The 25,269-nt window shown below is 36.1% G+C and overlaps 2 protein-coding genes across 6 annotated transcripts in view; both read left to right on the top strand.

Moving 5' to 3' along the window:
• Positions 1 to 3,046, top strand: part of NFX1 (nuclear transcription factor, X-box binding 1) — an 85,269-nt gene extending 82,223 nt beyond the window's left edge. Inside the window, exon 24 of the mRNA XM_051997166.1 lies at positions 2,475 to 3,046. Within this exon, the coding sequence (XP_051853126.1) occupies positions 2,475 to 2,547 (73 nt within the window). The 3' untranslated portion in view covers positions 2,548 to 3,046. The remainder of the gene's footprint in view (positions 1 to 2,474) is intronic.
• A 7,490-nt stretch (positions 3,047 to 10,536) lies between these two features.
• LOC127561895 (tubulin polyglutamylase complex subunit 2-like) overlaps positions 10,537 to 25,269 on the top strand; it is an 877,998-nt gene continuing 863,265 nt past the window's right edge. For 2 of the 5 annotated variants that reach the window (XM_051997256.1, XM_051997245.1), the window contains exons 1-2: positions 10,537 to 10,693; positions 21,160 to 21,239. In XM_051997256.1, coding sequence (XP_051853216.1) covers positions 10,612 to 10,693; positions 21,160 to 21,239 — 162 coding nt within the window. In that variant the 5' untranslated portion in view covers positions 10,537 to 10,611. The remainder of the gene's footprint in view (positions 10,694 to 21,159; positions 21,240 to 25,269) is intronic. The other 3 variants (XM_051997234.1, XM_051997225.1, XM_051997216.1) reach the window with 3 other exon arrangements.

Below are 25,269 nucleotides of genomic sequence, written 5' to 3'. Positions count from 1 at the left end.
AAACTAGTTTATATTTTGAACTAGCTACCATATCTTCTGCAGTTGGCAAGGATATCAATGGTTCTCACCTAAGATTGTAGTCTCTTTTTACCCTTTTTACAGCTGATACATGGTGGTTAAACTTATCTTAGGAAATACTGTTAATATTGATTAAGACAAGGCAGCTAGGTGGCTCAGTGGCTAGAGCACCAGCTCTGAAGTCAGAAGGACTTGAGTTCAAATATGGCCTCAGACACTTAACACTTCCTAGCTGTGTGACCCTAGGCAAATCACTTAAGCCCAATTGCCTTAGCAAAAATAAAATAAATTCTTAAAAAATATTGATTAAGTCCTGGGTGTTTTGGTTTTTTTTTTTTTAATCAGTTTCCCATTTTTCATTGTTCCATTTGAAAGTGACTTAGGTTTAAGTTGCCTCATTTTTATGCTGTATTTTATTTTTCTTCTAATTTTAGATGATTCTGATCTTTTTCTATCAAGTTTTGTTGTATAAAGAACAGTTTTAGAAGTGACTATCACATAGAATTTCCCTGTCATTATATAACTAATTTTATTTTTTGTGATATTAATTTGATACTTGCTGTGTCTAATACCTCCCAGTGCTTTTCTTGAAAAGAATATTTAGATTCCTGTATGGTCCACAAATTTATGGCTTTTCTCATTTCTCTCTTAAACCATGTTTTCCAAGATTGTTTTGTTTTCCCCCATGCTTGCTTTTGCACTTAAGTTACTAAGTAATTAGGTGGTTTGTTACATAATAGAATACTAGACTTGGAGTCATTAAGACCTGAATGCAACTGAGACTCTTAATAGCCATGTAACTCTGGGCAAAACATTTAACCTTCATCTGCCTCATTTTCCAAATCTGTAAAATGAGGATAATAGCAATCTACCTCCCAGGGCTGTTGTAAGGATAAAATGTATTATTTGTTAAAGTGCTTTGAAAATTTTAAAGCATCATATAAATGTTAGCAAATAAAGTGAAATGAGCAGAACCAGGAGATCATTATATACCTCAACAACGATACTGTTTGAGGATGTATTCTGATGGAAGTGGATCTCTTCGATAAAGAGAGCTAATTCAGTTTCAATTGATCAAGGATGGACAGAAGCAGTTACACCCAAAGAAAGAACACTGGGAAATGAATATAAACTGCTTGCATTTTTGTTTTTCTTCCCGGATTATTTATATCTTCTGAATCCAATTCTCCCTGTGCAACAAGAAAACTGTTTGGTTCTGCACACATATGTTGTATCTAGGATATACTATAACCTATTCAACATGTAAAGGACTGCTTGCCATCTGGGGGAGGGGATAGAGGGAGGAAGGGGAAAAATCGGAACAGAAGTGAATGCAAGGGATAATGCTGTAAAAAATTACCCTGGCATGGGTTCTATCAATAAAAAGTTATTTATTAAAAATAAATAAATAAATGTTAGCAAATATTATTGTTGATGTTGGATATATTCATATAACGAAAAACCTTATTGAATTCTTGATTTTCTCTTCCACTTTATTTTCTACAATTGGCATGTCATAAAAGTCAGATATTTTCTTGATAGGTTTTTTTTTTTGCAAGTGTTTATCATGACCCTGCAATATAAGATAATCAAGTATCTCACTAAATAATTGTTGCCCTTGGGTCAATAGAAAACTAACTCCATCAACTCCTCTATTGTCTTTCCAAGGAGAATGGTGTTAGCCATATTTCTTTCCATTTAACTCTAATTTTTTTTGTTTAAATACTTGAAAAATATAACATGTGAAATAATTATCCTTTTTTTAAAAGTACAGTCATTTGAACAGTGACCCTGAAGACAGGAGTACCTGAGTTCAAATCCAGCCTCAGATATTTCTAGCTGTGTACTCCTGGGCAAGTGACTTAACCCCAATTGCCTCAAAAAAGAAAAAGTGCATTCATTTGAGATTTGGGGGACATTTTGTTATTAGTTTTTTTAATGCACATTGCATACTGGAACATTGATGTTTTATAACCTTTGTTTACATTGAATTTAATTTTTATTAAATTTTTTAAAATAAAGTACTGTGGAGGGGGAACTATATTTTCTTCCTGCCTTTCCCTCTTCCCCTCCCACGACTTTAGGTAAGTAAGTTAACCTTAGAAATTTAGTTTCATTAAAGGTAACTTGGCCTTGTCTCTTTGGCAATGTAGTATATAATTAAATGAGATAATGGGTTTTTAAAAGTTTTGTTATCATGCTAATGTTGTTACCATTTAATGCATTAGTCATATAGTATGGTTGTAAATTGGTGAAACAATACTCATAATTCATATACAAATATTTTATAATAATACTTTATACATATTAAATAGTGTAATGATTCTGATATATTGAAACCATTTTACAAAGTTTGGCAAATAATAAATTAATAAACTTCCAGAAAATATACAAATCTTCCAAAACATTATTTTTTCTAAAATGTAATTCTCATAATATTATCATTTTTATTTCAGGAATTCTGGTAGCAGCGGATTGCAGAAAGTAGCAAAGGAACCAGTGATTGACTACTTTGATGTTCAAGATTGAGAAAAATAATGGGCCAGTCAGAAGTGTAGAAGTCTTTAGATGTAATGCAAAGATTGATTCATTTACCAACTAACACAATCATCATGCAAGTTTTTAACTCCCATATAATCAGTGTTTAGCACACTGTTTTGTACTGCTAAGAGCATGAGTGTGCTCAGAAATTTGTTGACTTTTATTCCTGCCTGTACAGAGTTTCAATGTAATTTAAACTGAGTATCTTACTATTCTCCCCCCAACCACCTTTTCTTTTCTTTTCTTTTTTCTTTTTTTTGGCATTGCTATACTTTAGTACTTGCTGTACAATCACAATGCTAATTAGAAAGGGGAAGGGAAAGGGAAAGTGTTGATTTTGATTTTTTTTTTTTAAGAAACCAGAACTGCCGTTTGATTTTATTATTTGTTGCATTATTGTAATTTTAATGGAATTGTAATATCTTAACTACTTGTGATGAAAATGAGATTTACAGTTTTCACTGGAACATCAACTTTGCAAATTGCATTCAGCTCTAATTTGTGGTTTTTTAATGCTAATTTGTCTGGAAATAATTATCACCACTATACTTTATTCATCTAGTTCAATAAGTTATCTATTTCTAGTAACTTTTAGAAAATAGTGAGTTTTCCAGTGCATAGAATAAGACATTATTAGTATTCTTTATTTGATAGGGATGGGGGAAAGGTGGAGTCTTCATCTAAAATGTCATGAAATTTACTGAAGAATTTGACAGACTTACAGCTGCTGCACCTGACACACTTAATATAATTACATAAATCTTGGTCAGAGAAAGTATTAGCTTTCTAGAATTCATTTTTCTATGATCTACATAGACTCTAATTGTATCACTTAATTCATTTCAGTCACAAACTTTATTAAATGCCCCCTGCAAACTTTATTAAATTCCCCCTTTTAAGTCATTATGCTATATACTCTAAGGGTGCTGAGACATAAACAAAAGAGCCAACACTAAACATTCTAAGGGGAAAGAAAAGGACTTCCAAAGAATCCCACAATATCCCAGGGTAAGAACCACCTGGTAAACTTTCTGCCAGTCAGTTTGAGCTTCCAAGAAAAAAAAAAAAGTTTGTTGGGTACCAAAGGATACTTTTCTTTGATGGTAAGGAGTTTAGGTTTAAGGTTATGGCTTATTTGCAATATTGATTAGCGTCAGGCAGTACTATTTAGTTATTTATAATTATCATTTTGATTTCTTTGGTCTAGCCTTCTTGCCAAAATCAGAATCCTGCACTGAGTCTTTGGAAAAGATTCTTTCCTATTTAGGTTTAGGCTTAAACTGCACAGACAATATCTTCATCCTCATCACTTTCAGGGTCCCTCTACATCTGGCCTCATAAGTTTACTGCTGTTTGGAACTCAAGTTCTTATTTAAAAAACTACATTGCCTTCCTTTCCCAAACTTAAATATTGAGCATTTTTATAGTAATAAGAAGTCAAAGAACCAATGTAGGCAAAGATTGAAAAAGAAAGAGAATGATGATGGAAGGAAAGACTGCACCTCAAGAAAGAGAGAAAATGGAAATAAAGAAATTTTGAATTGTGGAGGCAGAAACTTGTGGAAGCTCATAACTCATTACTGAAGTTTTCATAGGAGAAGTGACACATGATTTGAAGGACTATAGAGAAGTGATTTAAATCTTCAATGTGTCAGACAACTCTCTACAGATGAGTTGCTGGTCTGCATCAGTGAATCTGTATGTACTACAATAAAATCACAGGGATAGACTTTTCCTCCACCCTCAACCCTCCACAGTGGAGTGATCAGCAGCAATGTGGAGTGATGGCTCTGAATTGTGCATTTGATTTGGGGCAGAAGACTTGCATTCAAATCCTGGTTCTGTCCCCTATGACCTTTTGTTGCTGTTAAAACCCCATTTGAAGTTTTCTTAGCAAAGATACTGGAATGGTTTGCCATTTCCTTCTTCAAGTCATTTTATATATGAGGAAACTGAGGCAACTAGGGACTTGCCCAAAGTCTCACAGCTAGTGAGTGTCTTAAGTCAGATTTAAACTCAGGTCTTCCTGACTGCAGAACCAATAGTCTTATCCCCTGTGCCACTGAGCTTCCCTCTCTTTAAGCCTTGTTTCCTAATTTCTCCTGATAATTCTGGAATTTAGCTACATATCTCTTGGAGTTTTCATTTGGGGGTCTCGAGGTCTCTTTTAGGGGGTGATCTGTGGATTCTTTCAATAGCTATTTTATCCTCTGGTTCTAGGACATCAGGGCAGTTTTCCTTGGTTTCTTGAAAGGTATTGTCCAGACTTTTTATTGTGGTTTCCAGGTAGTCTAGTAATTCTTAGATTTTCTCTCCTGAATCTGTTTTCCAGATCAGTTGTTTTTCCAATGAGGTATTTTACATCTTCTATCTTTCTTTGTTTTGTTTTGTTTTGTTTTGTTTGACTGATTCTTGATGTCTCATTAAGTCACTCACTTCCATTTGTCCCAATTTTTTGTGAATTATTTTCTTCACTTTTTTTTAACCTCCTTTTGCATTTGGCCAGTTGGACTTTTAACGGAGTTATTTTGTTCATTGAAGTTGTTTTTTTTTCCATTTCACTAATTCTATTTTTTAAGGGGTTGTTTTCTTCAGTTGATTTTTGTTTCTTTTTCCAAACTCCTGCAAAGCTCTCATTTGCTTTCCTGGTTTTTCTTTTCTCTTTTAAGATCCTTTTTGAATTCTTTCAAGAGTCTTTTGATTTGGAGACCAGTTCATATCCCCTTTGAAATTTCATCTAGAGGCATTTTCCTTTAGTTTCCTCAGGATTTCAGTTCTGTTCTTCCCTATCTCCATAATGGCTATCTGTGGGCAGAGTTCTTTTTGCTTACTTTTAAAGATTGAGGTCTGCTCCTTGGCCACAGGGGAGATTGTCCTGAATTTCCTCTACAGGGCAACAAGGGCTTCATGTGGCCAGTGCTGTGGGCTTTTCCATTGCCCTAGGTGGGCCTGGCCAAATCCCACCTGTTATGCTGGGATTTGGGAGCTCACTCTTTGCCTTCTGCAGTTATGTTGGAGGTCTCACAGCTAGTCTGCTGAACTACTGGTCTTCTGAACTAGGAAAGAGCAGCCAATGCTCCTGTATTTTGGCTAAGAGCCTCCTACTATGTTTCCCCATGCAGGGCCTCTTCTGTCCTTGTACCAGACACTATCCCCCCTTGCCCAATTGAGACAGACTTCTTCTGAAGTCCTTCCAAAATATTTTCTGCTGGAACTTTGTTACACTTCAAATATTTGTGGGTTCTATCACTCCAAAATTTGTTCATAGGCTTGGTCTAATGTTGATTCTGAGGAAAGTCAGAAAAAACCAAAGCAAAATCTTATCTACTCTATGCCATCTTAGCTCTGCCCCAGTTTCCTCATTTTTCAAATGAGTGGGCTGAACTGCATAATTTCTAAAATCTCTTTCAATTCTAAGTCAATTACCCAATGAGAGCTGCTGGCAAAAAAAAAAAAAAAATTATTGAAAGGGGAATCGGGAAGATCCAAGCATTATTCTTTTTTTTTTTTTCCTTTTGGGGGGAGGTAGTAATAGCTTTTTCCTTTTTTAAATAATAGCTTTTTATTTTTCAAAATACATGCAAAGACAGTTTTCAACATTCACCCTTGCAAAACCTTGTGTTCCATATTTTTCTCTCTCCCTCCTCCTTTAGACAGCAAGTGATACAATATAGGTCAAACATGTACAATTCTTCTAAACATTTACACATTTATCATGTTGCACAAGAAAATTCAGATCAAGCAGAGGGGAGAAAAAAGACAAGCAAACAACAACAGGAAAAACTATAATGTGAACCACTTTCAGTCCCCATTGTCTTCTCTCTGGGTGCAGATGGCTTTCTCCATCACAAAGTGTATTGGAATTGACCTGAATCACTTCATTGTTGAAAAAGCCAATTCCATTACAGTTGATCATCATGTATTCTTGTTGCCATGAACAATGTTCTCTTATTTTTACTCATTCAGTTAGCATCAATTCATGTAGAGACCTCAAATCATCCTGCTGATCATTTCTCATAAAACAATATTCCATAATATTCATATACCATAACTTAATTCAGCCATTCCCCAATTGATGGGTATTTACTTAGTTTCCAGTTTCTTGCAATTATTAAAAGGCCTGCTACAAACATTTTTGTACATGTGGAGCCTTTTCCCTTTTTTATGATATTTGGGATACAGACTCAGGAGTGACACTGCTGGACTCAAGTATTATTCTAGCATGACTGTGGAGGCCTAAGATAGGCCCAGAATTATATGTAGACGCTTCCATTCCTTACAGAAACTAAGAAAAAGGTAAGAGAAAGAACCTGGTTTAAGTTCTTTCTCTTTGGTGGTTAGCTGGAGAACCCATCCTGTTCATCCTATTTCTTTCCTTTCTCAGGGGTCATAATCTCTATTTTTTTTTTTTTTTGATGGTTGTGGTTATTGCCCCCTATTGCTTCTGATAAGGATTTTTTTTTTTAACCCTAAACAACTGGAAAGTCTTAACACTTCTCAGAGTATTTATCTAAGGAAACCAGGCTGTTCTGGGATATAGCTATGATTAGGTGATGGGTGAGCAAAAAGTTTAGGATCAGGAAATGCTACATTGAGGGCAAAGGAGAACATAGTCCAAAGCAATTATTAGAGAAGAGGCAAAAGAAAACCTTTCTGGTTTCTAGGAGAAAAGGAAGGAGGTCTTATTTTGTGGATGATGTTATTGCTACTGCAGTGTCTTGGAGTCTAAATCAGGATACGGTAAAATATCATTATACCAATAATGGCTTGCAGTAAATATGACTAAACAAATGGTCAATGAAAATTCAAAAGTCTTTGGGGGAAATCACCAAAGATTTAGAGTAGGAAAGAACTTTAAAGGGTATGTATGCCAACCTCTTCATTTTATAGATCAGGAAAGTTAAGTAACTTGTTCTGGCTCACACAGCTAGTTAAATTTCAAGGGATTTGACTTTACACTTTTTGGACTCAAAGCAAGTGTTCCACTTTTTGCCTCAAAAAAAAAAAAAAATAACAGATACAGGATTTGATTTCCTATCCAACACCCTATTCTTTATACTACTCAGCTGCCACAAAGAGCTAAAAGACCAGGGAATCTTCATGGAATCCAAGGAATCCAAAATAATTCCATAATTTCTAAATCTTAAAATCATTCCTGAATGGCCAGGGTTAACTAAGGTTTAAGTTGTTTGCCCAAGATCACTTATTTTGGAAGTGTCTCAGAGGCTACATCTGAACCCAATTCTTTCAAAGCTAGTCCTCTTTCCACCATATCCCACCATTTCTCCAGTAGATTGCAATTTGATTTAGTGTCTTATTTGATTTGAATTCCTAGACCCAATGCTAATTTGGAGATTATTAGTGCTTCAGGGGAGATATCATAGCTTAGCTGTGTAGTTATTACTGTAAACATGTTAATTTATGTTATCTGATCATCCATTTATTAAAACCCTTTTCCCTTAAAATTTGCACTCTTTTTGTTCTGCCTTCTGCCACCTTTCACTACCTCAACTCTGGCTATTCCCCAATACTCGGTGTACTTGGCCCTCCTCTTTTTTTCTGCATTCCCTTCGTGAACTGATTCTCATAATTTCCAACATTACCTCTGTAAAAGACGACGTACATCTAACAGAGTTCTGGTCTTTTCCTTCCTTTGCAGTAAATCTTCATGTTTTACCATCACTTTAATTTTAAAATACCTCAAAAAGAAATTGCCATTTCCCCCTGGAACCTTAATTTTCCTATTTCTATCAATAAATACTAGCATTCTCCCAATCACTGAAATACTTTGTTATAATAGGCTTTACTGTCTTGTGACCTAGACCTAGGCACCAAGTCTTATCAATTGTTCCTCTGAAATATATCACATCCAGCCCTTCACCATTCATTCTTGCTGTTACTTCATCCAGGCACTTATCACCTAAAGCTAACTTCTCCTTGTTTTTTGCCCTTTTTCTCATTTCATTCATCTTCACTACTACCTAATATAATCTGGTTTTAGCCTCATGTCACCACCTTGCTTGAAAATCTCCAAAGGATCAGATATGTTGGCATATATCTGATCCCTGCAACTCCCGAGGAAGCTAAAGCTGATTTGGGAGTTATAAGCTGCAAGAGAGTTTAATCAAATATCCTCACTAATCTTAACAACAATATGGTGAGTTTCCTGGGAGAGGAGAGTCACCAGAGCTGTCTAAGAAGGGGTAAATAGGTCTAGGTAAGAAAAGAGAACAGATTAAACCTTCCTTAGTAATCAGGATTGTTATTGGGTCAATAAGTGACCCTTGCTTAACACTTGCAGCCTGAGTGATATAGGGAGGATATCATTCAAGACTTGGAGGAATTGCCATCTGAATTCAAAGCACTGGAGAAAGCTAAGAATTATATTAGAGGCTGGAGCAGGAAGAGCAAGTTCCCAGAATAAGGAGCAGCCTGTGCCAGGCCTAGAATACCAAGTTCTAGGAAATAGCTAGTAGGCCAGTCATATGAAATAAGTCTGGAAAGGAGCCAGAATATTAAGGGTTTTAAAGGAGAAACTATTTTATTCTAGAGCGTTCTCAATGTTTTTGTCATCATGGACTATTTGGTGAAGCCTACAAACCCCTTCTAGGAAAAAATGTTTTTAAATGTATAAAATACACTAGGATTATAAAGGAAACAAATTATATTGAAATAGTTATCAGAATTTTTTTAAAAAACATTCAAGGAGTTCCAGAATGTTTTTGAATACATAAAATGCACAGGATTATAAAAGGAAACAAAGCTATTGAAATATTTTAATAGCTTTTTATTTTTCAAAATGTATTTTCAAATCCATCTTTGCAAAACCTTATGTTTAAAATTTTCTCTTCCTCTCTCATCTTCCCCGCTCCTAGACGGTCCAATATAGGTTAAATTTGTACAGTTGTTCTAAAATTTCTACATTTATCATGCTATGCAAGAAAAATCAAATATTGAAATTTTGTTTAAAAGTTCAAGGAGTTACAAAGAAAACCAGTTATATTGAAGTACTTTAAAAATACCTTCAAACAAAAAGTTCAAGCACTCCCAATGTTTTTATAAAGCACAAAGAATTACAAAGGAAACCAATTTATATTGAAATAGTTTTAAATGGTCTAGGTGGTGCAGTAGCTAGAAGGCCCAGCCTAGTTAGGAAAACTTCAGTTCAAATTCGACCTCAGACACTTAATAGATGTATGACCCTGAGCTGGAGAAAGCCAAGGCAAACAATTATCTTTGCCAAGAAAACCCCAAATGGGGTCACAAAGTGTCAGACGCGGCTCAAACGAATGAACAAGTTAAAAAAAAAAAATTCAAGGACTTTCAATGTTTTTTAAAAACAATTAAAATGTTTTTTTTTTAAATCGCACCTAAGGATATTGTTGAAAATATATATATTTTTTTTAATTGAAAAATTACACAGCAATAGCATAAGGGCCCCGGTTGCTAACGTCTCGGGAGTTTTTGTTTCGGAGGAAGTTCTTGTGTGAAGGATGCAAGCGAGAACCCCGTTCTTGGAAGGCAGAGCCGTAGCTTGCGGCCCAGTATACCCTCTTTGCGGCCGCCGCACACCCACATCTCTGCCCAGAGCAGGAGGCCTTCGTGCCTTCTAACTGGCTCGGCAGCTAGCTGACATCTCTGTTCATAGAACTGGATCGTCTCAAGGCTCCCCCAAATTTCCATTTCCAAAGCCTAGAGACGCCCCCGTCGCCAAGCTCGCCTCTCATTAGCTCCACGGCCACAAGTGTTGTCCCCCGTCCCCCATCCCCTGTCTGAGAGTCGGGGAGAAGGGGTTCCTGGGAATTGTTACTCTCAGATATGCGGGAGGTAGTGGAAACTCGCATTCCCATACGCCACCGGCCTCCTCACGTCCAGTCTTCTCTTCCAATCAGCGTCAGCGAATCTGCAAGAACTACAACTCCCGATAGATTACCAAGCACCGCGGTTTGTAGGCTGGGCTCGGGGCGTTTGGGGAGGTTCCTCCTGCACCTTCCCCACACAGCTCCCCGGTGGGACGCGGAGCCAGGGGTTGGTGGAGGGTGGGTACAAGCCATGGAGGAGAAGGTGCTGCCCTCTTTGGGCAACACCAAACCGCACCTGGAGAAACTGACCCTCGGGATCACCCGTATCTTGGGTATGGAGGGAGCAGGAGGGAGGAGAAAGGTGGGGCGGTCGGGGCGCGGGGAGCTGGGTTTGATGGAGGAGGGTAGGAAGCTTTGGAGAAGATGCACTTAGCAGTCACGTGGTAGTGTCTGTGTCTGCAGGTGACAGAAGGAGGAGTAGAAGGCCTGGACCGTGGGGTTCCCAGCTCCGGCTGCTGCGATATCGGGGTTCCAGGCTCTTAACTCAAGGGAAAATCCAGCCTTGTTTTAGGCGGCCATCTCGGCCGTGGGAAATAGCCAGCCGAGGCTTTGTCCCAGGACTGAGAGAGAGAAGCCGGAGCTGTCGCGCTCGGTCCTGGGTTCGAGAGCTCTGGGAGTGGAACTCCGAGAATTAGCACGAGTCCCAAGTCCTTTCTTTCCTGCGTCCTCTGTTCCAGGGTCATTATCAGGCTGACCAAGGCGGAGGATAGGGTAGAGGCAAAATTCTCGGGGCAGGAATACTGATGTTAATATTACTAATAATAATAGTAGCTAGCATTTATATAGTGCTTACTATGTGCCAGGCACTGTACTAATCTCTTTACAATTAATAATAGCAAATGACATTTATATAGTACTTATTATGTGTTAGGTACTGTGTTAAACTCTTTACAATTAATAATAGCAACTGACATTAATATAGCACTTAGGTGTCAGACACTGCTAATTGCTTTACAATTAATAACAATGACTAACGTTTGTATAGCGCTTTCTATGTGTCAGACACTCTATTAAGTGTTTTACAATTATTAATAATAGCTAACATTTATATAGCACTTAGAATATATAGCAGCATTCTAAGCATTTTAAGCAATTTGCAATAAACAATAATAGTAATAATTAACATTTTTATAGAGCTTACTGTGCACTCTGTTAAGCACTTTACAATTATTATTATTAATAATAATTGACATTTATATAGTACTTATTATGTGCCAAGTACTTTGCGAAGGACTTCACAATTATTATTTAATTTAATCCTCACAACACCCTGGGAGTTAAAGTGTTTTTATTATCCCCATTTTGCAGATGAGAAAAATAAGGTCAATAGTTGGGTTTTTGTTGTTTTTTTTAAGTGAGTTACCCAAAGTCATACAACTATTTTATGAACTCAGGTATTCTATCTGCTTCAACATCTAACTGCTTGTTTGTGTGGCTATATTGTGTGGCAGTATGTACATTGTATGTGTCTGTGTTTGCATACATAAAGTCACATAACATACACATGAACATATATAGACAGTTACATTTATTCACAGTGTCCCAAAAGTCTTTGTGCGGTTTTAAGCTATAGGAACTCCTCCTTGTGGGAGCTTTCTACAGTCTATGAAATCATAGGCATGGTACAAATAGATATAGATAATATGCTTATATGCATGCATCTACAGTGCTTCAAAAGTCTTCATGCAGTTTAAATTATTAAAGCTTTAAACTGCACAAAGACTTGAATCATTCCACATATGTGTATGCCTATGGCTGTATATATACATAAATATATTATGTGTGTGTGTACTGTGCACATACACACATATACAGACTATATCTTTTTGGACCAACTATCATTTTACAGTTGTAGGGAGCTCCCTGGAACTCCCTCTTATCAATCATATCTATAGCTTCTCTATCACTTATAGTCTTATTGAGATAGTTTCTTGAGGCACTGAGGCAGTTAATTAGCCCAGAGGCACACAGCCAGTAGATGTTAGAGATGGGAACCTGGGCTTGAACATAATGTCTTCCTGATTAAGAAACTGGCTCTCTATCCACTTAACCAATACTGCCTCTTCTATATGTTATATAACAATTATTGCTATGCTCTAAATGTTCTAAGAATGTGTTTAAAACTTCTGACCTTGTAGATTATGAGGTTTCCCTGTTTTTCTTAATGACTGATTTTTCTATGGCCCATTCCAGTTTGATCCTCACAATAATCTAATGAGATAAGTGCTGCAGATATTATTGTCTTGGTTTTACAGGTGAAGAAACAGTCCAAGGGGGTGTGAAGTGGCTTATCCAGGGTCACTCAGCTTAAGAGTGTCTTCCTGAGGATTCAATCCAGGTTTTCTCTAATTCCAGGTTTTGTTGACTAGATTGTGCTGTCTTTCACCTTTATGCTCCTTCTATGCTAATGGGTGAACTGATCTCAATCACTGATTGAGAAAATACTTGATGATACTAATTCAGCAAAGTTTAAGAAATGAGTATTAATATGCTTTCAATTCATTAAATGATGTAATTACAATGTTATTTACTTATATTTGAAATATAGTAATACATACTATATATGTATTATAATAATACATATATAGTATGTATTACTATATATGTAGTGCTATGTATAGCATAGTGCCTTATATGTAGTAAGCACTTAAATAAGTTTATTAGGTAGAACCAAATATGCAAGAGATATTTTATTCAATCTAAGTTATGCTTCCATATTTATTAGATTAAATCATTTAATGCAATAAAAGCTAGGTGTCCTCAGCTCACAGCCATCTATCCTAGAAGAGCCTCCAAGTTGCCAGAAATTCTATTCCTTTCCTCCCCATCCCTCTTTTCTTAATACTTAGTACAGGCCTTTGCAAACAATTAGAGATCATTGTTGTTCATTTTCTTACAAAGTGTAGGAATGATTAGTATGATGCTAGTGGCTAAATATGCCATTGTCCTACTATTTGAAATTGCTCCCTGCTACCTGGCCAAAATGTTGTTGGTCATTATCTAAAACAGACAACCCAACATGAAGTTCTTTTGTAGTCTTATGTGGTTCCAACTGCTATAAACTCATAGCCTGTACAATAACTCCCAACTATACAATATGGTCCTAATTGCTATAAGCTTATAATAGCCTGTAAAATAAGAAAATGTTATTAATTATCTGAGTGCATGACTTGTAGCCCTTCAGTACCTCCTATTCTACACTGGGGCTTTAGTGAAGTGACATCAACAACCAGGTTTACTGTTTTCAAATCACTGAGAAAAACATTTATTAAGTACCTACAGTGTACTAAGCTTGGACTTACAAATGCAAGCAAACTAGTCCCTGTTTAACTCTCTTGGGTTGGAATTCTTAATCTAGGGCTTATGAACTTTAAAAAATATATTTTGAAAATTATTTTTGGAATAATCAGTTTTCTTTTAATTCTATGTATTTTGTTCCTTTAAAAATAAAAAATCTGTGAAAAAGGTCCACAGGCTTCCTTAAACTGCTGAAGGGGTCAGTGACATACACAAAAAAGTGAAAAATCCTTATACTAGGGAAATGTTCACAAATAATTAAAGGATATATATACCGAAAACAATACACATTGATGGATAATGGGACCAAAAAAATGAAAAAAAGAGTCTTTTGAAGGAAGTAACACTAAACTGAGCCTAAACATGATCTAGGAGCTCAATAGGTGGAGGTGAAGAGGGAGACCACTCCAGGTGTGGGAATAACCTTTACAGGTTGGTGGGGATATAGGATATCATGTATGAAGCACAAGATGGAGGCTATTTTGACTGGAGTATAAAGTTTGAGAGTAGAAATAATATGTAATCAGCCCCGGTAGAATTAGATGGGAACCTGGAGAGGATTAGGCTGGCTTAGGTATTTATGAGAGTAGGAAGTGGTGGCCAGGAAACAACTTGGTCTAGATAGTCTTTAACCTAAAATCACAGGGGATTCTGTGGGGAGTCATAGGATAATATAGGGCCATGTCTTTTCTAGGTGTAATGGTGATGTTGACTTGATATGATAACAAGAAAAATAATAAATTATCACCTTCAAGGCATTTGACAAGATAAGATGCCAGCATTGGTTGCCAAGCTTAGCTAGTATCCTTTTGGGATGACTAAATGAGGCAAAGATCATCTTGGGATCTTCTAGGCATAGAGGGGCTCAGGTGAGGTTTTAATACCCTTTAGTCCACACGGGGGCAGCTGTGTGATTGGATATTTAAGTAAAGTTTCAACTGGATTACCCTAGTATAAGGACACTAGATTGGGTGGAATGATAGCTGATTAGTAGAAGATCAGACAGTAGATTGTGATTCTATTAAGAATTTGAAATGATGCAGTGGATAGAATACCAGCTCTAAAGTCATGAGGACCTGAGTTCAAATCTGGACTCAGACACAACACTTCCTACTTCTGTCACCCTGGGCAAGTCACTTAACTCCAATTGCTTCAGGAAAAAAAAAAAGAATTTGAAAAATCTACACATTTTGGAAACTCAGTAGGTGGGATCACATCTCCAAAGAACAGCCAGGTATCTGCTCAAGGCAACACCGATGGGAATTGTCAGGTTCTGTGAATCCAAATTTACCACCTGGTACGGGAAATTATTTGAGTGTTAGATTTCTGAAGAACTATTAAGCAATCCAAAAGCATTTGTAAATCATCTAATAAAGACTAGGCAAAGCTTTAAGCATTCAAAGAAAAGTGAAACAACTAGTTCCTTGAGAAATTAATATTTAATGGGGGGGAAATAGCACAGATATATCTGAGCATATAGAAAACATACATGATAACTTGGGAAGGAGGTCAGCAGGAGCTAGTGACATCAGGAAATGTTTCATATAGAAGGGGGCATTCGAACTGAATCTCGGGCATTCTGAGAAGTAAAGGAACGGAGGGAGAACATTCCAGATTTGGGAGACAAATAACAGACATAGATCATGAGTTATCATGTGAGCAAGAGCCAGGAGACCAATGTGACAGCAGTTAAGGTCATGAGGAGAGTAAACCAGAAGATTAAAAGGGAATTTAGTAACTTCATTTAACACTCTCCCCAATAACAAATTGAGCATTATGGTTCTTTCTTTGAGGTAGTAAAGGTAGGGGGTGGGAATAGATGATTTCCTGAAGCTCTCCTGCCTTCTACGATATATGAAGATTCTTTATTTTGATTTCAGGTATATTCATTTGTAAAACAGACAAACTTTTGGAACAATACTGTTTCTAAATTCCTGTTCTTAGAAGGTAGAAGCTCATATTTAGGGACATTTATGGTTCTGGGAATGGTGACATGTCCCTGTGCTATTTGACACTGGGAAGGCTGAGGCTGGTGGAAGGCTTAGCTGAGGGTGATTTGAGCTGCCAGAAGTCCAGAGCTTATTGAGTATCTATACTAAGTCCAGTATGGAGAAAAGTGCCAAAAGCCACTCAAAAGGGAACCAATTAGTCCAATTTGGAAAAGGAGCAGATTACAACATCCTTGCTAATAAGTAAGAGGATAGAACCTGTGAATGGCCACTATACTTCCTATCTGAGTAAGATAGGGAGAAAGACACAGTCTCCAAAAAAAGGAAAGAAAAGAAAAAATTCGTGGCTGAAATGAAAAAACATGGTGCAATAGAAAGAGGCCTGAGCTTAGGGTGTGAGCAGAGCTATAAATTCAAATCCTGCTTCTGACACATTTACTGACACATTACACATTTACAGAGATATAAATTCAAATCCTGCTTCTAAGCTGACACATTTACTTTTCCAACCTTTACAATGGGGTGAAATATCAAAGAAACTAAGTGGGAAATGACTGAATAAACTATGAATGTAATGGAATATTACTTTGCAGTAAGGAATGACAAATATGAAGAATCCAGAGGAAAACGGAAAGATTTGTATAGAGTGATACAGAATGAAGAGAGGAGATCCAAAAGAACAACAGGCACAATGACCACAACAGTGTATATAAGGTCAGCACTGTGAAACAACAGAAATAGGGGTCAACTATAATAGACAGTGTTTTGTTTTGATTTGGGGTTTTTTGGATAATCTTTTTTAAAAAAAATTATATTTTGTTTCCCAATTACATGTAATAATTCTTAATATTCATTTTCTTAAGATTTTGAATTCCAAATTCTCCCCCTTCCTTTTCTCCCCCCTCTTTGAGAAGGCAGTTTTTTTATAGATTATCCATGTGTAGTCATGCAAAATATTTCCATTTTAGCCATGTTGCAAAAGAAAATAGAGAAACTATTTTTAAAAAACAAGAAAAATAAAGTTTTTAAAAATATACATCAGCCTGCATTCAGATTCCATTAATTCTTTTTCTGGAGGTAGATAGCATCTTTCATCACAAGTGTTTTATAATTAGCTTGGATCATTGTATTGCTGAAAATGACTAAGTTATTTTCACAGTTAATCTTCATACAGTGTTGCTGTTACTATATACAATGTTCTCTTGATTCTGCTCACTTCACTTTGCATCAATTCATGTCAGTCTTTCCAGATTTTTCTGAAATTATTCTGCTTGTCATTTCTTATAGTACAGTAGTATTCCATTACAATTATATACCACAACTTATTCTGCCATTTCCCATTGATGGACATCCCTCTCAATTTCCAATTCTTTGCCACCACAAAAAGAGCTGCCATAAATATTTTTATATTTGTAGGTACTTTTCCTTTTTTAAAAAATCCCTTTGGGACACAGATCTTGTAGTGGTATTCCTGGATCAAATGATATGTACAGTTTTATAGCCCTTTGGGCATAGTATGAACAAGTATTTTTACCAAACTATTAAAGTTAGAACATGCAACCTTTTTGTTAATTTATCTATTAATACAACACAAGTACAAATTGACATGCACTATCCTTCACAATCATGGTGAAGGATATTCTTCATGGAGAGCAATTAACAGACAGATTTTATTTGCTAAATACTTACTATATTCCAACCACTGTCTTAAGTACTAGATACAAAGAATTAAAAAAAAAAAAACTTCTCAAGGAGCTTACATTTAAATGTGGAGAAAACACACATATATATGTATGTACATCTATATGTACATATACATATATTTACATAAAAGATATAAATAGTGTATTCCTCAATAAATTCAAAATTGATATGCAACTTAAATATAAAAGGTTCTGTAACAAAAAAGTTAGAAGAGAACAAGTTTAGGTATTTTTCGCAAGTATGACTAGGAAAAGAATTCTTAATCAAACTAGGGGCTGAGCAGATAACAAAAGATAAAACATAATTTTGATACAAAAAATAGAAATTTTTTTGCTTTTCAGCAAAGTCAAAGATTTCAAAGGATATGAACAAATGCATTTCAAAAGAATTATGAATTATTAACAACTAAATGAAAAATTAAACCAAAACATTATTAAGAGAAATATAAATTCTTTTAAAAGTTTAGGACTTCATTCACACCCAGCAAATTAGTAAATATGATAGGAGAAGGAATCAGTCAATGTCGGAAGGGTTGTGGAAAGATGATTGCTCCAATATATGTTGTTGGAACTGTAAATTGGTTGGCTCTGGAAAGCAATTTGGCATTATGCTAAGAAATTAACTAGGGTATCTTTGATTCCAAGATCTTGGTACTAGAAATATACCCCAAGGAGGTCAAAAATAGAAAGGTTCTACACGTTACTACACATTGATACATATGTATCAATAGTAGCACTTTCTGTAGTAGCCAAGAACTGGAGGAAAAGTAGATAGTCTTTAACTAGAGAGTAGTTAAACAAATTGTAGCATGAGTGTAGAAAAATATCATTGCTCTCTAAGAACACGAAAAATTCAGACAAGCTAAAAAACATAAACACAAGCAAGGAAGCAGAACCAGGAAAATAGACACCATAGCTACAATGATGCAAATAGGAACATTTTGTGGTTCAATTGTGCCCAATTCTTCCTGATTCCACTATGGGATTCTCTTGGCAAAAATACTGGAGGGGTTTGCCATTTCCTTCTCCAGTGGATTAAGGCAAATACTGACAAGTGTTTAGAGTATTCAGGAAGAACTAGCATTGGTGGTGTGATAGCTCACAGAAGCCTTTTTAGGACTGCTCATTCCCCTTTGGTGTCCACCTTTCATCCAACTCTCATCTCTGACTTCAAAAAGCTATAGCATGTACAATGACCACACCTTGGTAAAATAGTCTGGGCGGAAGAGTTAAACTAAGTTTAGAATTACCAACAAGGGGGGATGTCTACCCCAAGCATGTGAAGATTTTCCCTGGTGACATGGGCAGATGAGAACAAATTTGTGGTATGAAGACAGCTGAAGCAGGTGGAGCACTTTGGGTTTAGTCAGTCATTGAAGATGCTAAGGTCATCCACTGCATCCCAGGCTATCACCATTTGTCCTGATTTTTGTCTTGCTATTGGACTTTAGTGATTCTGGAAGAGAAAGTGATCTTAACAGCATTTGTGTAACTGCCTCATTTACCAATTCATTTGTAATTCATGTCCAAATCATATGCAATGGTCCTCTTCAAAGGGAAGGATGAACAGCAAGGTAAATGGAGATTAAATGACTTCCTAGGGTCACTAGCTAATAAATGTCTGAGACCAAATTTGAACTCAGTAACAAGTCTTCCTGAGACCTGGTATTCCAACTACTGCACCATCAAGCTGCCTCAATTAGAATGATGTATGTAGATTCTAGTGGCATGAAGAAACTCCTCAAAGTACAACTCTTATGCCCCAAAGTGTCCAGGGGTGACCCTGACACAGTATTCAAATGTTATGGCATCAGAAAAGAACTCTGCTAAGTTATATCCTCTGGCAAGACTTCAAATATGGTCCTGGCAACAAAGCATGTTGACTTTTTGAGAATCAGCATAGTTAAATATAGAGAAGCTCATCAAAAATAGACTGTTATCACTTGATGATGTTTCTTCCCTGGCAATCTATGAAGCAAAGCAATTGTTGAGATGTGCCTATTGTCTCAAAACAAAATATATAAATAAATTTTAGGAAGAAAAGGAAAAGTAGAAGCTATGTTAAGCAAATTACTTTCTTTCCTGAAGTCTTGAGAGGCAGTATTTTTTTTTTTAAGTAGCAAAATTCAATAGTAAACTGGGCAGTGGTCCCAGCCACTAAGTAGCTACATAGCTCTCACTTCTTTTTCTGGAAAATGTGGTACATTTGACATGTTATGTTGCTGAGTATTGAGCCCAGCAGTATAGGCTAGTGCATGACCAACAACTTTTGCCACACTAATGGAGGCAGGGAAAAGAAGATTGGATTTGATTCCCAAGTCTGCTACTTACTACCTGTACTTTAGGCCACTGTGTACTTTAGACACTTGTACTTAGCCTCACTCTGCCTCAGTTCTTCATCTGCAAAATGCAATATTTATAACTAAATGGTCTCAGCTGTCCCTTCCAATAATAGATCTATGATCATATGCTTAGATGACCTTTAACATCTCCCTAATCTTTTATCCTAATATTTTAATTGCAAGGAGTGAAATTCACAGAATACTATGATTTCTGTAAAGCAGTCTGGGAAAATTTGTGTTGTCAGAAAAAAAATGCTAGAAAGAGAAATTTCACTCAAAATAACTATAAAATGCTTGCTATAACTGGGGATTAATTAACCTATTTATATTCAAGAAATAAAATTCAACTATAAAACATTTTTAGAAAAAAATTTAAATAATGTTGAGAGATTTTTTATTCATGATTTGGCTTCACAAATATAAAAATGAGCCCTCACTCCCAACTCAGTGGGTGGCCCCTGTGTCATCTTAATGAAAATACATTGAAAAGAGTCAGACAAAATAAGTACACATGGATGGCGTGCCATCTGCATTATCAGAGGGAACACCTACACTGATGAAATCACAAATCTATTTGAGTCTGTTACCTAAATCAAGACGTAGACTAAATAACAACAAAATTCATTTGGAGAAACCAGAAAGTTTTGAATCTTCAGGAAAATAATGAAAAGGGGGAAGAAACAGAAATGAAGAGGATATAAAACAAATCTTAGACTGTATTTCTGAGCCCAGCTAGGTGACACAGTAGAACAAAGTGCTGGGCCTAGTCTCAGGAAGATTTATCTTCCTGATCAGGTTCAAAAACAGCCTCAGATATTTACTAGCTGTTTGTCACTGGACAAGTCCTATTTACCTCAGTCTTCTAACATATAAAATGAGTTGGAGAAGAAAAGGGCAAAGCACGCCATTATCTTTGCCAAGAAAGCCCTAAATGTGGTCACAAAGAGGCAGACATGACTGAAACAGCTCAACAACAACTATGTTCTAGGTAGATAGCAACTTAAATATAAAAGATCATGTAAAAACCTAGAAGACACTGGGATGAAGACTTTTTTTACCAAGCAGGAAAATGTGATGGGAACATGTAAGGAAAATGTAAGATTTTTTGCAGAAACAAAATCTATACAGCTAGGATAAATGAAGCCATCAACTGGGGAAATGTTTAATCAAATATATCTGATAAAACTTATTATCCAAGATAGAGAGGGAACTGATAAGTCTAATCCTCTCATTTTACAAATGAGAAAAAAATCCCTAGATTCTTAACTCCCAAACTGGGCACTTTGCCCTCCATCACACTTCTTTTGGAAGAATCAATGAATTACTTATTAGATTCATTTTTTTAGGAGTGATCTCTAATTTGGAAATGTCCCTGAGCAACAAGTAGCCATATAATCCTAGAGAGAACTATTTATCACTGTAACAAAATTCCCTCTTTCTTTTCCAGAAGCATCTCCAGGAGTGACAAAAGTGAGGATCATTGAAAAGGAGCCTGCTGAGCGCCATATGATTGCTTCATGGGAACTAGTAGGTATCTGCTACTTCAAGATTCTTACCTCCACCTCCCAAAAAGAGAATAACTTCATAGAGAAAAAGGCTATCAGTGATCCAGAATACATCCATGTCTCTCCTCATTAATTCACAGGGGACTTAAGTCTCACCCTGTAATAGGAATTTTCAAATTTCAAAGAGTTTTCTAGGGAAGTATCTGATCTTTGAAATTCCCTTCTGATCTATCCAGGTCTAGTTTGAGAATTGCTGTATTAGTCTTGTGTATCCAGGATTTATGATAACGATTGTAGAGATGAAAAAAATTTTTAGGAGATCACTCATGCTTCTTTGTGGCCCAGAGAGGATATTGTGGGGAGCCCTGGTTTGAGGCTAACCTTGTAAAAGGGTTGAATCTTATCTTCAGTGACTAGGAGAAACAGAATATATGTCTTAGAAATGCCAGCAGGCCCATGAAAACAGAAGAGTAGGGAGGGAAGGAATACTTTATCTGAGCTGGCAAGTCATTACTTCCTATCATTTTTCTTTAATTTCCCTCCCCCTCCCTAATTCCTACCATCCAGCACCACCAAGGAGTTATTACCCCTAAGGAATGCTTGTTTGCCATACTACCTATACAAAATATCAATAGAAACTTAGAATATTAGAACTAATAGAGACCTTAAAGATTGTTTAGTCAATCCCTTCATTTTACTGATAAAGTGAAGCTCAGAAAAATTAAATTGTTTATGACTTGTTAAAGATCACACACAATAAGGCACAGAATTAGTAAATTAGAACACTGAAGTTCTAACTATTAGACTCACTACTCTTCCTGCTCTGCCCAAATAAGCTATCATTTTAGCTTTAAGAACTGGTTAAACAGTTCCTTTGTATTAACTTTCTAGCAGAGGCACGAAGTTTAGCTAATGTAGAAAATATTAACAAGTGTGTACTATTTATAAGACATGATGCTGGGGAAGAAGTGAAGAGGTAGGGACTGGGACTACAAGGACAAAGTAATTTTTGCCTCTAAGAGTTTACATTCTATTGAATAGATAAATAAGAAGCAATCACTGCCCTTGTGCACTTATATTAGAATAAGTGACAAAACACAACCAAAAATAATTAGTAATGCATTATTAGTACATTAGGAATGTACTGATCTAAATTTGCTTTTTTTTTTTCCAATTAACAATCATTTTGTTTTTCTCCCTCTCCCCTCAATGGAAGAAAAATAAAAGATAATAAGGAAAGAAAGAAAGAAAAAAACCATCATAAAACCACATACATAGTCAAACAAAGCAAATTGTATAAGAGGTGTGCAAAAAGATATCATAGAAAAAATGGAACTAGAATTGGGCTTTAAAGAATAAATATTAATTCAATAGGTGAAAGGGTGAGGAAGGACATTTTAGACAAAAGAAATATGCAAAACAAAAGAATAGAAGCCAGAATGCATAGTCTGTGTTTGGGGCCCAGAAGATGGTCCACTTTGACTGGAGCAGAGTATGTAGAGAAGTAAGAAATCTGGAAGAGCAGATTACCAGCAGCTTTGGTGCTACTGCAATAGTCCAGGGCCATTGTAGGGCATTAAGATCAGAGAGGAGGCTGTGTTAAAAAAAAAGAAAAAGGTAGCTTGGTTGATGACTGAATAGAAAAAGGGAGAGATAATATCAGAGTTTCAAACAAGGTGCCCAATGGTGCCTTTGACAGTATTAAAAAAAAAAAAAAAAAAAAAAAAAGAGCTGGTTTAAGGGGAAGGATAACAAGAAAGCCGAGAAGTTTAAGGTGCCAATGGGAATGTCCACTGGGGGGCCTCAGTCTGGAGCTTAGAGGAGAGTAAGAAAATAGATAATAGTAATGATTATAATATAATAGTAATAGCTAATTGATAAAGTACCTTCAGTGTTATGGAATGCTATACAATAACCCTGTGAATTAGGAATTATCATTCTGGGCAGCTAGATGGTATGGTGGATAGAATACCAACCCTGGAATCAAGAGAACCTTTCAAGTTGGGCCTCAGACACTTAACAGTTAATAGCTGCGTGACCTTGGGCAAATAACTTAACTTCAATTGCCTTGGGGAAAAAAAGAATATGAATTGGAAGAATTATTATTATCACCATTTTGAAGATGAGACAACTTAAGATCAAAGAAGTTTGATGATTTGCCCAGAGTCACATAGCTAATAAGTGTCTGAGGCTGGATTTGAACTCATATCTTCCTGACTTTAATTAAAAGTAACCTAAGCAAATATATTTCTAAAATACTCCCTTCACTACTCACCTTTCCAGGCTATTGTGAGGAGTAAGTAAATCAGTGAGATAACATCTGCATGTAAGTACTTTATTTATAACTTTAAGGAATTATAGAATGTGAGCCATTCCCTATCTTGACTTATAAAGTAGAACAATCTCCATTGTTCTATGAAGATTCTTTCTTTAGTAGCCACTAATAAAGCAAAGCAGAGGAGCCCTTTCTCCAAGCAAGCATCTCCTGTGCCCGTTTTCAAGTAGACAAGATCTTTGATCGGTGCAATCCCAGAAATATCTTAATTCTGCTTCTGTCTCTCACTATCTTTCTTTGGTCCTGAATTATTACCATCGGCCAGAACTGAGTCAAGCCAGTCTCAGTTCAGTTTCAGAATTGGAACGTCCAAGTTCAGTGTTGACTGACAGACCTTTGACAAACTTGCACCTAAGGAGCAACCATTATCTCATATCTAGAAGATTTAGCAAGAGGTGTTTAATCTTGAGCTCACCTACATTCTGGTACTTTTATTTCTTAGTGTCCTCCCCATCAGTAATAGCCCTCAAAAGGAAGACAATAAAGAAATACTTCCTCTGTTGATACCAGCGACTGAAATCCTTTAATGTTGGATTGGAAGAATTAGTTAAGACATGTGATTGAACTTCAGATACATCCCATGTTTCTTATCTGCTTTCCTTTATGGATTTATGGATTTCTTTATCTTTGTTAAATGTCTGTTAATTCCCTGCCTTGTGCTTTCTAGTCACTTCGAGTACAGACTTAATATGTTTAAAATAGTTTAAGCACTTTGGTTATTAGCATTCTAAATTTCTTTTTTAAAAAAATCTTATCATTTCTCTAGTGGTGTGGTTTCCTGGAATGACTCAGAAACATGGAACTGAAATTATTGGCATTGTCTGTTTTTATTATACATGTTGGGCCTTATGTAGAGCCTGTTCCTTATCATTTAGCTATTCCTCTTTCATCATGTCCTGTTTAGTTTCCTTTCCATTTAATTCTTTTTTGAGTTTTTTTTCTCTATGCCCTCCAGATGAGTGAAACCATGAGAAGAGCTGATTAATTCCCTCTACTGGTGCTAAAGGTCTGAGCTTATATATCAGAAGGAGTTTTCTATGAGAGGAGAGAGAAAATAAGTCATTTTTCAACTATGTCATTGTTGTTCTCTCCTTTATAAGCTATTTCACATCCATTCATCCATCCACCCATTCCTCAAATACCTATTAAGAGCCTCCTATGCACAAGTGTTAGGAGGTACTATGTGAAGTACTAAGGTTAATTGGGGAAGGAGGAAATATGGAGAACACGTAAGATGACTATATTGCAGTCTCTGTTCACAAGGAACTTACAGTCTAATACTGGGAATGAGAAATCTAATACTGGAAACAAGAAAAACACACTAACTACTGATTAGAATTACAATTAGAATACAAAAAATGCTTAAGAGAAGTATAAAGTATTAGGAGTTCAGCTGATGAAAAGCTACCCCTGACCAGAGATGGGAAAATTATATAGTAGAAATTGCATATTTGGAATGATATAGAGGAATTGGAAGGATTAAAAAAAACAAGGCCTAGGAAATTGAGAAAGATATACCAATTTCTGATATGCTGCTTACTTAGCATATTATATCTTCTATCAAGATTAAGCTAGGAAGTGGCACTTTACTCTGACTACCTTCCTCCACAATAAAATTTTTTTTATTATTATAGCTTTTTATTGACAGAACATATACATGGGTAATTTTTCAACATTGTCCCTTGCAATGGAATTTTCGTTCCAACTTTTCCCTTCC

The sequence above is a fragment of the Antechinus flavipes genome, chromosome 1 (genome assembly GCF_016432865.1).
Source record: "Antechinus flavipes isolate AdamAnt ecotype Samford, QLD, Australia chromosome 1, AdamAnt_v2, whole genome shotgun sequence".
Lineage (NCBI taxonomy): Eukaryota > Metazoa > Chordata > Mammalia > Dasyuromorphia > Dasyuridae > Antechinus > Antechinus flavipes.
This window is presented reverse-complemented; position numbering and strand designations above follow the sequence as displayed.